General features: G+C 40.0%; 1 protein-coding gene across 1 annotated transcript; it reads right to left on the bottom strand.

Annotated features, from left to right (window-relative positions):
* Window positions 1-529: 529 nt before the first annotated feature.
* LOC121024776 (histone demethylase UTY-like) lies at window positions 530-14653 on the bottom strand. The gene is made up of 3 exons (XM_040467008.1): window positions 14180-14653; window positions 13922-13985; window positions 530-1616 (listed from the first exon to the last, which is right to left on the bottom strand). Exons 1-3 carry the CDS (start codon window positions 14329-14331, stop codon window positions 1395-1397), a joined length of 438 nt encoding a protein of 145 aa, XP_040322942.1. The 5' UTR covers window positions 14332-14653; the 3' UTR covers window positions 530-1394.
* Window positions 14654-16019: the final 1366 nt, after the last annotated feature.

Here is a 16019-nt window from a genome sequence, read left to right as displayed (position 1 = left end):
AGCTAAAATGTAAAGTTTTAAAGAATATCAAGAACAAAAAGGAAAAATAGTATTTGTATTTGCAGAATAATAAAATCTGTTTTTTCCTGCCCTGTTCCCCAGAGCTCCTAAACACTCTTGAGTTTCCTGAGTCTAAGTAGGAGGAGCTTTTGTGATTTGTAAGAGCCTGTTTTGATAAAGACTCTTAAATATGGAGAACAAATAGAGTGTTACTGGAGGAGTTGTGGGATGGGGGATGGGCTGAACAGGTGAGGGATGTTAAGGAATCTACTCCAGATACCACTGTTATACTATATGCTAACTAATTTGGATGTAAATTTAAAAAATAAATTAAATGGGGCGCCTGGGTGGCTCAGTCGGTTGAACGTCTGACTTCAGTTCAGGTCATGATCTCACGGTTCATGAGTTTGAGCCCTCCATCAGGCTCTGTGCTGACAGTTCACAGCCTGGAGCCTGCTTCAGATTCTGTGTCTCCTTCTCTCTCTGCCCCTCCCCTGCTCACGCTTAGTTTCACTCTGTTTCTCAAAACTAAATAAACGTAAAAAAATAAAATAAGATAAAAAATAAAAAACATTTTTTTAATAAATTAAATAAAGATAGTGTTTACCTGTCTTTGCAGGGGGGAAAATTTGTTTTGAGTTCACCAGAATTTATGCTAAAGAGATGAGTTATGCGAAGTCTCAAAATAAAGCTGCAATGGTAGGGAAAAGGAGGCAAATTTAGTTCTATAATTAACTACTGAGCACTGAGATTGGAGGAGTTTATAAGACTCTGATTTGGTAAATATACCCCCATTCGTCAGGGAAAGAAGCTCCTGAGCACAGGACACTTACATACCTTGCTCTGTAATATTCCTCTTTGTTTAGCTGTTCACCTGTACCCTTTATCATATCCTTTATAATAAACTAACAAATGTTCCCCTGAGCTTTGTGAACCACTCTACAAAATTATCAAACGATCTGGCTGATCAGTAGTGCAGTAACAATTATGACTTGCAACTGGATTCTCACAAAGGCTGTCATGTGGGACCAAACCTTTTACCTGTGGGATCGACACTCTCTCCAGGTATATAGTATCAAAATGGAGTTAAACTTGTAAGACACTTCCGAAAATTGGAGAATTGCTTTGGTGGTGATGGAAAACTCTCCAGACTTATTCTTTCCAAAATGTCCACATTTGTACTTATAGACAAAGATACCATACTAGATATTACCTGTCTACTGGTAAAATTTTAAAGAACATAGATTTTCACAAGAACAAACAAAATAACCATATACATTGTAAACTGTTATTGAGTTTCATGGGATGATCAAACTTATTAAATATTTACATGAAATTACATTAGAAGTTCACATTTTCATTTACTCTACCTTCTTTTTCATTGCTTAATGTGTCTAGAAGAAATTAAAAAACAGTAGTAAGTGCCCATAACAAAAAGTAAAAACAATTTGTATGTGATGCATACGTATATCAAGGAGAATTTTTAATAAATAGACAAAAACATTACCTTTTGGATAATCTTCCAATAAGAGATTGAAGTGACCTAATTGACAAAAGAAATCAGACTCCACTTTTCCTTCAGCTTTTAAGATTAAAGATTCGTAGCAGCGAACAGCCTACAAAGGAAAAATATAAGTATTAAGAGAAGGACAAATTCCTAACTGCAACCTGAGACAATGCATATGTATTACAAATTTACTCAAAAAATCAAAGCAATAATCAATGTCATTTTTACCACAGACTTATGATTCAATTCCTGAGAAGAAATAGCTTTTTAAATATTTATTAATGGAGCCATCACTTATGATCTTTTTTTCCTTATAAATAAGGGAGAATAAGGGGCGCCTGGGTGGTTCAGTTGGTTGAGGATCCGACCTCGACTCAGGTCATGATCTCACAGCTTGAGCGCATCGCGCTCTCTGCTGACAGCTCGGGCTCTGCTGACAGTTCGGAGGCTGGAGCCTGCTTCAGATTCTGTGTCTCCCTCTCTCTCTGCCCCGAACCCACTCACATTCTATCAAAAATAAACAAACATTAAAAAAAAATTTTTTTTTAAAGGGAGAATAAGACTTGCCAAATTAGATAACAGAAGTTCCTTAATGACTTTATATGACCTGCAAATCTAAGTAATTTATTTTGGTCTTTAGTAACACAAAACTACTACTGTCAAACAGGCACAGGCAAAAAGGACTATTGACTTTTTCAGTACCCAGTAATCAGATTTTTTAATATCTGAATAGTAGCAAGTCCAAATTGAGATGTACTATAATTATAAATCACATAACACATTTCACAAGCCTATGCATACAAAAAAAAGTACAAAATATTTACTAACAGGGGAGTCTGAGTGGCTCAGTCAATTAAATATATGACTCTTATTTTGTCTCAGGTCATATCTCACAATTTATGAGATCAAGCCCCCAAGGCAGCCTGCACTGGGTGTGGAACCTGCTTGGGATTCTCTCTCTCCCTCTTCTGCTGCCCCACCCCTGCATGTGCATGTTCGCGCTCTCTCTCTCAAAAAGAAAAAAAAATTTTTTTAATTAACTAAACTGAATGAAAACTGAAATATTTGCTAATATGTTAACCATTAAAATAAAATTTTGGATATATTTGATGAAATAAATGTATTATTAACATTACTTTAATTGATTTCTTTTCACTGTTTTTATTTTAACTGTTTCACTAGTTTCAATTACTATAAATTTAAACTTACACATGACATGAAAAATTCAGGCATCACTACAGATTTCTGCTGGGCAGAATTGTTCAACAGTAGCTACCATCTGAATTAATCAACCATTGTTTTTGCAAAGAAACTTAGGATAGCACTGAGACTACCATACACTATATTTCGATTGTTTTCTCCTAACCCTGATATATTTCAAACATACTAATCCTAACCTTAACTCAATACACACAGATACACTCCTCTTGTACTATTTTTAGAAAAAAAAATCAAATCTTTCTGAACTTTTTTAGAGAAATTTTTTAGAAACTTTTTAGAGGAAAAAAATCAAATCTTTCTGAACTTTACAGGTTTACAGAAGAAATTAGGAAGATTTTTGTACTAAAACATATGAAAGAACAGTATTATTGATTTCCTCCACAATTATCAGTAACCACAAGAAACCACAGAACCTGAACTTCTTCCTGTCTTAAGTCTTATCAACAACTGAAAACCGGATATAAAAATTTTAATTTGGGGGTGCCTGGGTGGCTCGGACAGTTAAGCATCCAACTTTGGCTCAGGTCATGATCTCGCAGTTTCAGTTCAAGTCCAGCATCGGGCTCTGCACTGATGATAGTTCAGAGCCTGGAACCTGTTTCATAGTCTATGTCTCCCTCTCTCTCTATACATCCCCCACTTGCTCTCTCACTCTCTCTCAAATAAATAAAAACATTAATTTTAATTTGAAAATAACTCTTGTACTGTTTAGCACACAAGAACTTAACGGTTTCTTTACTTTGCCCTCAGGAAAAAAGGAATCTCTCCTTCAAAATTTTTCAATCTTCCCAATAAAATTCCAAATTAAGTCCCTCATAATACATGGTGCATTTAGAGTAACCATAAGAAAGAAATACATATAATTGGTGTATACTCGGTACATTTCCAGGAATAATCCTGGGTATGGTGCCTCTGAAAAGTACCTAAGGTCAAATATTCCCACAAAACAAAACAGAGTAATCTCTCAGTATCATCAAAAACACCCCTAATGTATTTTTTTTAAAGCAGATCCAGGGTTCGGGGTGCCTGGGTAGCTCAGTCGGTTAAGCCTCTGACTTCAGCTCAGGTTATGATCTCACAGTTCGCAGGTTCAAGTCCCATGTCGGACATCCCATCTGCTGTGCTGACATTTCAGAATCTGGAGCCTGCTTCGGATTCCGTGTCTCTCACTTTCTCTTCTCCCCCACTCACATTCTGTCTCTCCCCAAAATAAATAAAACATAAAAAAAAAAAAAAAAAAAAAAAAAAAAAAGCAGGTCCAGAGTTAAGGCTCTATGGTGGTGATTCCTTTACTAGTCTTACAGGTTTTCTACATGTCTGAAATTACACTACAATCAGCTATTCACTGTCCGTAGTTTCCGCTACCTGTGGTCAACTGCACTCTGCAAGTAGATGACCCCAATTAAAAGGTCAAGAGTAGTCTAATGTCACAATATGTACATCATTCACCTTACTTCATCTCATTTAATTATCATCTCCTATCATCACAATAGTGAGTACATACAACATATTTTGAGAACAAATTCACGTAACTTTTATTTCAGTACATCATTACAGATGTTTTAGTTTATTGTTATTGTTATTAATCTCTTACCAGGTCTGACTTATGTATTAAACTTTATCTTAGGTGTGTATGTATAGGAAAAAATATGGCAATATATAGGATCTGGTACTATGCACAGTTTCAGGCTTCCAATGGGAATCTTGGAATGGATCTCCCTTGAATGAAGTGATACTACCATAAAACAAAATAAAATATAAACAAAGTGGGTGAAATATACAATCTGACAATACTGAATGACTCAAATTTTGGTCAAGAAGACTGTCTTTTTGTGCTGGAACAGAAGACAGAGAGAAAGAAGTATGAGAACTAGTAAAAGTCATGGCTGAATAAAAACCTATTAGGCTACAGTACAATAATTTTGGTCTTCACGTTAATAAAACAATTTGGCATTTTAAAGATAACAGGCTTTTAAATCCCAAATTCATTACTTATTTTTATAACTTATATAATATTCAGAAATTTCTCATCCTTAATTTTCTTTAACCTTTTGTATCTTTTTTTTTTAATTTTTTTTTCAACGTTTTTTATTTATTTTTGGGACAGAGAGAGACAGAGCATGAATGGGGGAGGGGCAGAGAGAGAGGGAGATACAGAATCGGAAACAGGCTCCAGGCTCCGAGCCATCAGCCCAGAGCCCGACGCGTGGCTCGAACTCACGGACCGCGAGATCGTGACCTGGCTGAAGTCGGACGCTTAACCGACTGCGCCACCCAGGCGCCCCTAACCTTTTGTATCTTACTTAGATATTGAAGTTCTGGACAACTGGGGTCAAGAGTCAAGTAAGATTCAAAATGTTTTTTATGACTTAAACAAGGAGATGGTAACATACCAGATACATCTTCCTGTCAGTATAGTTTCATACACTGCCAAGTCCATTAGAGCAAATCTTTATTATGGGAAATTGTTGATATCTAAAATTAACAGTATCACTGATTCTCTCAGAAGAGATATTAAGTAAGATCTAGAATTTTAAATACATCTGCCAGTTCACGCAGGCTTAAGTACCAAATTCTTAAATCTCTTCATTAAGCCCACTAAAAATGTACTGGTGATCAAAAATGATGTTGCAAAATCAAATGTCAAATAAGATAAAAGTAAACAAAGAAGGTAGAAAGAAGACAGTTTCCAGGTACACTACATGTCAACATTGCAAATGAAACTCCAAATTGTTTAAACCATTGTATCTTTGATATTAGATAACTGAACTTCATTTAAAGCAATGTAAGTAACTGGGAATACATCCTGCTGCACATAACACAGTAAGGGAAAAAGAACATTTTATTTTTTAAGAATATTACGTAGAATCAAAAGGCTAATGAAAAATACAAATTGACAAAATGTATACAAAACAAATTTAACCAAATTTCTATAAAGAAAAAAAAAAAGGCTTGGGTGAAGTGGATTACTTTTACATTCCATGTTTTTGTTTGGCCTTAAGTATGCACTTTATAGCAGTGGTTACCAAAGGAAAAGAGAGTGGAGTGGAGTAGAGGGTTCTGTTCCTCTTCCAGGAGCAACTGTCAAAACACAGAGATAATCTGACAACCATCTGACAAGGTATAGAAAGGTCGGCTCCCTACAACAGATCTATCCATCCCATCATAACTACCATTAGCTGGGCACCTGGGTGGCTTAGTCAGTTTTAAGTATCCCATTTCCGCTCAGGTCATGATCTCAAGGTTCATGAGAGCTAGAGCCCCACATCACCGTGGAGCCCACTTCAGATTGTGTCTCTATCCCTCTATCTCAAAATAAGTAAAACTTGGGGCGCCTGGGTGGCGCAGTCGGTTAAGCGTCCGACTTCAGCCAGGTCACGATCTCGCGGTCCGTGAGTTCGAGCCCCGCGTCAGGCTCTGGGCTGATGGCTCAGAGCCTGGAGCCTGTTTCCAATTCTGTGTCTCCCTCTCTCTCTGCCCCTCCCCCGTTCATGCTCTGTCTCTGTCCCAAAAATAAATAAACGTTTGAAAAAAAAATTTTTTTTTAAATAAAAATAAAATAAAAAAATAAGTAAAACTTAAAAAAAAAAAAAAAAAAAAAAGGTCACTGATGCCAAGGCTTAGAAAGTTTGCCCTAGATGGCACCAGAATGGTTCAGTCAGGTTAGGCCTATAACTCTTGATTTTGGCTCAGGTCTTGATCTCACGTGAGATCAAGCCGCACAACAGGCTCTGCATTGGCAGTGTGGAGCCTGCTTAAGATTCTCTCTCTGTCTCTCAAAAATAAATACATACTTTTTAAATCTAAAAAAAGAGGGGCGCCTGGGTGGCTCAGTCGGTTAAGCGTCCGACTTCGGCTTGGGTCATGATCTCGCGGTCCGTGAGTTCAAGCCCCGCTTCGGGCTCTGGGCTGATGGCTCAGAGCCTGGAGCCTGCTTCCTATTCTGTGTCTCCCTCTCTCTCTGCCCCTCCCCCGTTCATGCTCTGTCTCTGTCTCAAAAATAAATAAAAATGTTAAAAAAAATTTTTTTAAAGAAAAAAAAGTAAGAAAATCTGTTTCAAAGGCATGGCTTTACAGACATTTCAAAGAAAAAATACTAAAATGACATAAAAGAAATGTTTAAAAGTTTCTAGGATTTCTATACTTACTTTGTTTTTCTATACTTATCTAGTGTTCCCAAATTAAACTGTTTTGTTATAAAGTATCATTGAGCACCTGGGTGGCCCAGTCAGTTAAGCCTCTGACTTCAGCTCAGGTCATGATCTCACAGTTCATGAGTTCAAGCCCTGTGTTGGGCTCTGTGCTAACAGCTCAGAGCCTGGATCCTGCATCAGATTCTGTGTCTCAATACCCCCCTGCCCCTCCCCCACTCACACTCTGTCTTTCTCTCTCAAAAATAATTTTTAAAAATAAAGTTAAATTAAAACTAGTAATACTAAAGTATCTGGAAACCCTCAAATAATGCTAGTTTTAAATGACACATTTATAGATAACCCTGGATCAAAAAGGAAATCAAAAGGCCAGTATTTTGAATCAAGCAAAAATGAAACCGCAGCACAATGAGGAATGAGGAAATGAGTTCAAACAAATTATTAGAAAAAGTCTAGTCTCTTTTAATAAATGGTTCTGGAACTGAAGATCCACATCAAAAAGAAGAAATTTCACATCCACTTAACTATACGCAAAAATCAAAAAAATACATCACATACCATGTGATATATATAAAATAAGACATTTGTAAGAAAACACAGGAGACGATGTCTTTTACCTTTATTTCGATAAAGCCTCCCTAATAAACCAAGAAAGGCAAAATCCACTTAAGAAAAAAGATTAAGGTGAATTTCCTGAAAACAAAATTTCTGCTCTTCAAAACACACTATTGAGGAGAATGAAGACATAAACTAGAAAGATGTTTTATAAGTTATTTGTTAGATTAAAAATTCGTATTAGAATATGTATTTTTTGTTTTAAAACTCAAAATTCAGGGGCGCCCGAGTGGCTCAGTCAGTTGAGCATCTGACTTCGGCTCAGGTCATGATCTCATGGATGGTGAGTTCAAGCAATAGGTAGGACTCTGCTAACAGCTCAGAGCCTGGAGCCTGCTTCAGATTCTGTGTCTCCCCTTCTCTCTGTCCCTCCCTCGCTCACTCTCTCTCAAAAATAAATAAACATTACAAAAATTTTTAAAAAGAACTCAAAACTCAGAAATGATTTTTTTTATTTTTAATGTTTTTATTTTTGAGAGAGCAAGAGAGAGACAGAGCAAGAGCGGGGGAGGGGCAGGGAGACAGACAGACAGACACAGAATCCAAAGGCTCCAGGATCCAAGCTGTCAGCAGAGCCCAATTCGGGCTCGAATCAAGAGACCATGAGATCATGACCCAACTGAGCCACCCAGGTGCCCCTGAGAAAAATAAATTTTTAAACAGGAAAAGACTAGAACAGGTACGTCAAAGAACATATGTAGAAAAGCAAAAAAGCACAAAAGCACATGCAAAGACGTTTACATTTTTTTTCAAACATTAACTACTGATTAACAGAGGCAAAAAAGTTAAACCTGAAAACAAGAACAAAAAGGATAAATCTTAAAATAAGTGGCAGGAGAGAAAAGAAAATGAAGCAGTGTATCTTGTTTAATTTCCTTTATATAAGTTTCTAGAAATGCAAAATAAACTTCAGAGACATAATCAGTGGTGGCATAAAGATGGGGGAGGTAGGGCTGTAGCAGAGGTAAAAATAACAGATTCAAAATGGCGCAAGAAGCTGATGGCTATATCCAGTGTGTTGCTTTTGAATGTAGTTTCACAAATATATACATATTAAACTGCATTATTTCAAACAGCTATCATTTTTTATATATTAACTGTACATAATCTGTTGGGGGGATAGCAAATAAATGTGCAAAAGACAATCAAGTATAATTATAAATCATATCATAATCATAAATGAAGCTGAAGTACTATTAAAAAGTCAAAAAACTCTTTAAAAAGTGGGGGCCAGGGTGGTCCATTCAGCAGAACATATGACTCTTGATTTCACCTCAGGTCATGATCTCAGGGTCACAGGAGCCCATCAGGCTCCAAGCTAAATGTGGAGACTGCTTGAGATTGTCTCTCTCTCCTGCTGTCCCTCTCCCCCAACTAGAAAGCACAAAGCTCTGCCCCTTCCCCCCCACAAAAAAAGTCAAAGTTTATTTATTTATTTGGAGGCGGAGGAGGGAGAGTGTCCCAAGCAGTCTCCTCACTGTCAGTGCCCTATGTGGGGCTTAGTCTCACAACTGAGATCGTGACCTGAACTGAAACCAAGAATCTGACACTTAACCGACAGAGCCACCCAGGAATGCCCAAGAGATCTCTTTAAGGGGCACACTGGTGGTGCAGTAGGTTAAGCACACAGTCTTGATCTCCACTCAGATCATGATCTCAGTCTGTGGGTTCCAAACCCTGCATCAGGCCCTTCACTGCCAGCAGGGAACCTGCTTGGGATTCTGGCTCTCCTCTCTGCTCCTTCCCCAAGTTTGTACTGTCTCTATTTCTCAAAATAAGCCAACTTAAAAAAAAAAAATTTAGGGTATTTCTTTAAAAAATCTTTAAAAAGAGACTTTGACCGCCTCCTCCTCCTTCTCCATTTCTAAACCACTGTGTGAATTCAAACCAAAATGTCTTTTCCAATATGACAATTAACTTGTAATAAGCCTCCACTGTACCATGCCCAATGCTAAGTACCTTACATAAATATTCTTCCAGAGGCCCTTAGATGGCTCAATCGGTTGAGCCTCTGACTTCAGGTCAGGTCATGTTCCCGCAGTTGCTGAGTTCAAGCTCCACATCAGGCTGTCAGCCTGTCAGTGCAGACCCCACTTCAGATTGTCTATCCCCCTCCTTCTCCCCCTCTCCTCCACTCTCTTCCCAAAATAAGTACACATTTAAAAATATATATATTCTTCCCTATCACAAATGCAATGTGCTGAAAAAGGACTTTAATTTAGGATAATATTTAAGAGGATAATGAACACCCTTTATATTAAATAAATGGAAGAGGAGAAAACGCTGAAAGAGAAAGAAAAGAGGAGAAGGAGGAGGTCAAGGGGAAGAGTAAAAAAATGAAATGAACTAGAAAAGCTGCTAAATCTCCAACAGTAGAAAGCCAACTTACCAGGTAACTCAACTACAAAAAAGGGTGATTTCAGGAGGGTAGTGCAAAGCCTGGATTGTGTAAGACAGAGGTGCCAAATGCGCTGACAATAAATGGGGGAAATTCATAGCTTTGCTAGCCTGAGTTTACAGCCCCAGTTTGTGCTGGGGCCTAGAAATTTAAAGAGAGATCCTGAAAATCTGGAAAAAAAACCAACAGTCAAAATAAGTTCTCCACACTAACCCAGATGATTAATAAATCACACATGTAAAGAAGATACACAACACAGACTTATATAAAAGCCAAAAGAGGGGCGCCTGGGTGGCTCAGTTGGTTCAGGTCATGATCTTGCAGTTCGTGGGTTTGAGCCCCACGTCTAGCTCTGTGCTGACAGCTGGAAGCCTGGAGCCTGCTTCAGATTCTGTGTCTCTCTCTCTGCCCCTCTCCCACCCACACTTGGTCTCTCTCAAAACTATACAACTATTAAAAAAAAAATTTTTTTTTAAGCCAAAAGAGATTTAAAAACTTCAATTTTAGGGGCGCCTGGGTGGCGCAGTCGGTTAAGCATCCGACTTCAGCCAGGTCACGATCTCACAGTCCGTGAGTTCGAGCCCCACGGCCCGTGAGTTCGAGCCCCGCGTCGGGCTCTGGCCTGATGGCTCAGAGCCTGGAGCCTGTTTCCGATTCTGTGTCTCCCTCTCTCTCTGCCCCTCCCCCGTTCATGCTCTGTCTCTCTCTGTCCCAAAAAAAATAAATAAATGTTGAAAAAAAAATTTTTTTTTAATGTTTTAATGTTTATTTTTTGAGAGAGAGAGCACAAGTGCACAAGCAGACAAGGGGGGGGGGGGGGAGAGAGAGAGAGAGAGAGAGAATGAATGAATCTGAAGCAGGCTCCAGGTTCTGGGCTGTCAGCAGGGCTTGAACTTGTGAACCACAAGATCATGACCTGAGTCGAAGTCAGACACTTACTTAACGCACTGAGCCACCCAGGCGCCCTGGAACAGGTGCCTTTTGATCTCTGTGTTATGAGTTCAAGCCCCATACTGGCTATAGAGATTACTTAAAATCTTAAAGAAAATTTTTTTAAAAAACTAAACAAAAAAACCATACTACTCAGTATTTAAACGGAACAAATTTCTTTTTTAAGTGTATTTACTTTGAGAGAGAGAAGTAAAATGTGATGTAATTAAAGTTGAGAAAGACACACTTGCACAAAAATTAAGTAAATCCTTTAAACTTTTTTTTAGGGGCGCCTGGGTGGCTCAGTCAGTTAAGCACCCGACTTTAGCTCAGGTCATGATCTTGCGGTTCGTGGGTTCAAGCCCCGCATTTGGCTCTGAGAGCCTGGAGCCTGCTTCGGATTATTCTGTGTCTCCCTCTCTCTCTGCTCCTCCCCTGCTCATGCTCTCTCAAAAATGAATAAACATTTAAAAAATGTTTAAAAAATAAATAAATAAAATAAAATAATTTTTTTTTAACTTTTAATTATTTTTTGAGAGACAGAGGCAGAGCGTGAGTGGGGGAGGGACAGACAGAGAGAGAAAGGGAGTCAAAATCCAAAGCAGGCTCCAGCCTCTGAATCTTCAGCATGGCTGACAGTTGTAGGGCTCAAACTCACAAGCTGTAAGATCGTGACCTGAGCTGAAGGCAGGCATTTAACAAACTGAGTCACTCAGATGCCCCAAAATGTCAATTCTTTAAAATTTAACTCCAGTGTCTGAAGAGTTGAGTCTAAAATGAGTATTTATCTGGCTGTGGAATTAGATAAAGTTCTCAAGTATTTTCAGACATGCACACAGAATTACTCATATTACTTAGGTTTTACTTCTTCATTATAACCAAGGTAATAGGTTTACCCCTCCTTTTTAAAATTATTATAAGGAAAGATAACTGCATCAACCCCAAGTTAAATGTCTGTCACTACAATATAAAATATTACCTTCCCTGGAGTGCCTGAGAGGCACAGTCTGCTAAACCTCTGACTTCAGCGCAGGTCAGGATCTCAACGTTCATGAGTTCCAGCCTGGCTCAAAGCACAGAGCCCACTTAGGATACTCTGTCGTCCTCTCTCTGTGCCCCTTCCCCGCTTACACACACACACACACACACACACACACACACACGCACGCACGCACGCACGCACGCGCACACACGTTCTCTCTCAAAAATAAACAAACATTTAAAATATATTACCTTCCTGGGGCACCTGGGTGGCTCAGTTGGTTGAGCACCCAACTACACCTCAGGTCATGATCTCGTGGTTCGTGGGCTCAAGCTCCGCATCAGGCTCTGTGCTGACAGCTCAGAGCCTGGAGCCTGCTTCCAATTCTGTGTCTCCCTCTCTCTCTCTCTACCCCTCCTCTATTCACACTCTGTGGGTCTCTCTCTCAAAAATAAACATTAAAAAAAATTTTTTTTAATATACTATCTCCCTTAAAATTAAAAAAACTTTTAACCTGTTGGAAATACTTTGTACAATAAACGACTGAAATTTTTAAAAGATTAAGTTAGTAACAGTCATCACTGATTACATTCTATCATACTGATATCATGACTGATTTTTTTTTTTTTCAACATTTATTTACTTTTGGGACAGAGAGAGACAGAGCATGAACGGGGGAGGGGCAGAGAGAGAGGGAGACACAGAATCGGAAACAGGCTCCAGGCTCTGAGCCATCAGCCCAGAGCCCGACGCGGGGCTCGAACTCCCGGACCGCGAGATCGTGACCTGGCTGAAGTCGGACGCTTAACCGACTGCGCCACCCAGGCGCCCCATGACTGATATTTTTAATGAAGCCAATTACTACACACACGATGAATGGACTGCACTTAACTGAAAAAAAATTATTACATTTCAGCTCCTGGTTATTAGTTGTCATCAAAACAAACATAAAAGTGAGATTAGGAGTTACAAACCTTGTTTATGCTAATTAAAAGTAGAAATAAAAACATGGCAAAAAAATTTTTAAATAAAATGTATTTAATACTTTCTTCTCAACTGCAGCATAAACTAAGTCAAATTCATAGCTACTAACTACAGGCAGAAAATAACATCTCTAACGGAAGCTATTTGTTGCACACATACCAACTTTCATGGTGACACCTGGCACCAAACATTTTCACCAGATTTTGCTCAGGAGATGGAAAATGACAGAGACGGAGACTCTGTGGCCTTTGTGCAAATTTAAATGACAGTTACTACACGTGCTACAGGTGGATAAGCACACTAGAAGCTTATGAAAGCAATGTGAAATCTGAAAACGATACAAGAATCCTACTTTTAAGTAATAAGAACTCTTAACAAAGCTCCGTCAAACTACACGTCGACAGCTATAACTACGAGTCGCTTTAATTTCTCTTTATGTCTTCCCTTTCTGAAAGCTCTCCCCAGTATTTCTCCTCCCACTATTTCCCGCCATCTTGGCCGAGCCGAGCAGCCATTAACTAAAAGCCAACAACTTTTCTCACAAATAAAGAGGGAATCCTATCTGGTTCCTATCACATATAGGAACCAAGATTCCAGAAAAATTCCAGAATTATAAAATCACATTCACAGTTGGATATTTCTGTAGCACTTACATCCAAACAAGCAAATAACTTCAGGTCAAACACAATCGATATTTATGGATTCAAATAATCCCCAAAGCAAACTCTTCACTGCTGTAAAGTACCTTCAAAATACCCCTTTAAGAGACCCGATATATAAGAAAGCCTACCTAAAGTGTGTAGTAAAAATCAGACATCACAATGCAACCAAGAGAAAGAATATGTAAGTCTGAAACGTTTAGAACTGCATACAACGATGATCTTAATGATGCTAAAATTCAGAAACGTCCTAACCAAACACCCGGAAATAAACGTCGAGCCTGTCCCCAAAGCGCCGCTGTCTCGGCTCCTCAAGCTACAAAATAACATTTCGTAAGGGTGCAAGTAAGGTCTCCCAAATGAGGAAAGTGCAAAAAACTGTTTTTGCTTCGCGGTCACAGTGGGTGCTGACTGGTCTTGGAAGGCCGCGGGAGAAGAAGCAAGCAAGGTTTGGACACCGCCGCGGTCACCTACCTTGCCCAAGAGGGTCCTAGTCCTGGCGCCATTTTCGTGGAGCCTCACGAACCCAAAGAGACGGCTGCAGGAAGAGATATACGCAGCTCGTTAACGATGCGGGAAAGCCACTACCCTGTCCCTTCCCCAGCCCAAGGCAGCCTGCAGAACACCTAGATAACCACCCCGCCGACATTGGAGGCAAGCTCTATTCGGACCTCCCCAGGAGAGCGACGCCAGCAGTCCCGGAACCAGCTGGGAGAATGACGGCCGTCGTACCTGTCCAATCCGCCGAGTGCCTCCCTCTCTTCGGCTGTCAAGCTACAGGACCCCTCCTTGCTCTCGCCGCTCTCTTTTCCCGCCGCCATTTTCTTTTCCTCATCACCGAAAGCAGTGGCGGCGGTAGCGAGCGATACTCCGCAGGATTTCATTAGAACACAACAAATTTAAAGTCCAACGCCGAAACCCACAAGTCCACCAACCTCTAGTCCAGAGCTCGAAAAGATGTGCCGCGTGAAAATAGCACTTTATCGCCGTTGCCTCCCCTACCTCGGATGACGGCAATGAAAAAGTCCCAAGGTGGTGGCAGAAACAGCACGGGCTGCGAGGCTCGGCTAGTGGATCACATCGCGGAGTAGGCGGGGACAGCAGAAGAGGCGGAAGCTCGCAGCACTAGGAGGATTTCCTAGAATCACAAACTTCGCCAGCACCAACACAAAGTTGTTGTAATTGTGTCACAGGGCGAACCCCAAGTGTCCGTGACGCCCTCCTCCCCCCCCCGCCCCGAGCCGGGCGCAGCCAATTGATGTGACCCATTGGTATCACATGACCTTTGTTGTCGCACGTCAGTTGTGGCTCCACTGAACTTGCTACCTGCCTGAGCTCCGCCCACAAGGCGGTCCCTGACCAGGCGTTGGGAGGAGCGTCATTTCCAACAGGTTATTGGTTGATGGTCACGTCTGTCGGAGAAACCGTATTCACTAGACGAAGAGAACTCTTCAGTACTAGTTGAGTGAACTCTAGTAGGGTAGGGGAGGGCCTGTATCCTGCCAGTCTGGAGTAAAGATGGCCAATGTAGGGAGCATAGGTTGAAATCACGCAGGTCCGCTGGTAGGTGCGAAGTTTGCTGGAAGATGGATGGACCGCCTCTATCTGCTCTGCAACTCAGGATCTATGTGGATGTGGACTCTTCAAGGATCTGGGAAGGGACGCGGTATTCCTAAGTAACGCATGGCTTCTTCCGTCAGAGGAGACACTTTTGGCACTTCTGGAAATAATAGCGTACGGACGGATACTGCCTGTGCGCTCTTCCTCTTTTTCTGTCAACCACCCGTTAAGAGAAGAGGTAAAGTTTGCTAAAGCCTCAGCACATACCGGCTTGGAGTGAATGGAGAGTCGTTTCTAGAGTGTCCTTTCCTGAATACAGCTAACTCCGATGTTGTTTTGATCACAATTTTGTACATCGTGTGTTTATCATTTAACTTAGTGTCTAAGGAAGACGTCAAACTGTTTAGCTAAAATGCAAGGTGTCGGTAATGTTAATCGTAAAAATGAAAGTCAGTAGGAGATCATTGCAATCCAGGACATGTAACTTATGACAATACCTTAGCCAAATCCAACAAAGAACATTATTTTACAAAAAAGGAACAAATTGGGAAGGGTTGTTTTATTTTATTTTCATTTTATTAATTTTTTATTTATTTTTGGCTGAGTGTGCAAAAAGGTGATTTTAATAAAGCTCTGGGACAGGACCTGTGGGCAGAAAATAGGTGCCAGGAATGGTTGTCTTAAATGCAGACTTCAGGGTGATGACAGGTTTTCATTGTAGGGATTGTCAGTTTCTCCTAGAAGATATAATATATGTATATATATTTCCTGTTTGGGCCTACGATTGATAATTTGTCTCTTATTATAATTCTTTTGGAGTCTGGAATTAACAATTACGCCTCTAATTGAGTTGGGTGGTAAGGCTCTTCCTTTTAATCCCAACACTGTATTAGTTAGGTTTTCTTTTGTCTGCTACCCTCATCTCACAAGGGATATTAATGGGACCTACTTATAAAGAAGCCTAAATGAAAGAATAGTTAAGAGCATCACAGTTTGGGTGCCTGGGTGGCTC

The sequence above is a fragment of the Herpailurus yagouaroundi genome, unplaced genomic scaffold (assembly GCF_014898765.1).
Source record: "Herpailurus yagouaroundi ecotype Mexico unplaced genomic scaffold, PumYag 67120, whole genome shotgun sequence".
Lineage (NCBI taxonomy): Eukaryota > Metazoa > Chordata > Mammalia > Carnivora > Felidae > Herpailurus > Herpailurus yagouaroundi.
This window is presented reverse-complemented; position numbering and strand designations above follow the sequence as displayed.

Bases quoted from the DNA above. Each gene is read 5' to 3' on its own strand.
- LOC121024776 (XM_040467008.1), bottom strand. From the start codon at position 14,331: ATGAAATCCTGCGGAGTATCGCTCGCTACCGCCGCCACTGCTTTCGGT. The intron at 13,986-14,179 runs GTACGACGGCCG...CTCTTCCTGCAG, and splicing joins GCACTCGGCGGATTGGACAG to CCGTCTCTTTGGGTTCGTGA. The intron at 1,617-13,921 runs GTAGGTGACCGC...TTTCCTTTGTAG, and splicing joins CTAGGACCCTCTTGGGCAAG to GCTGTTCGCTGCTACGAATC.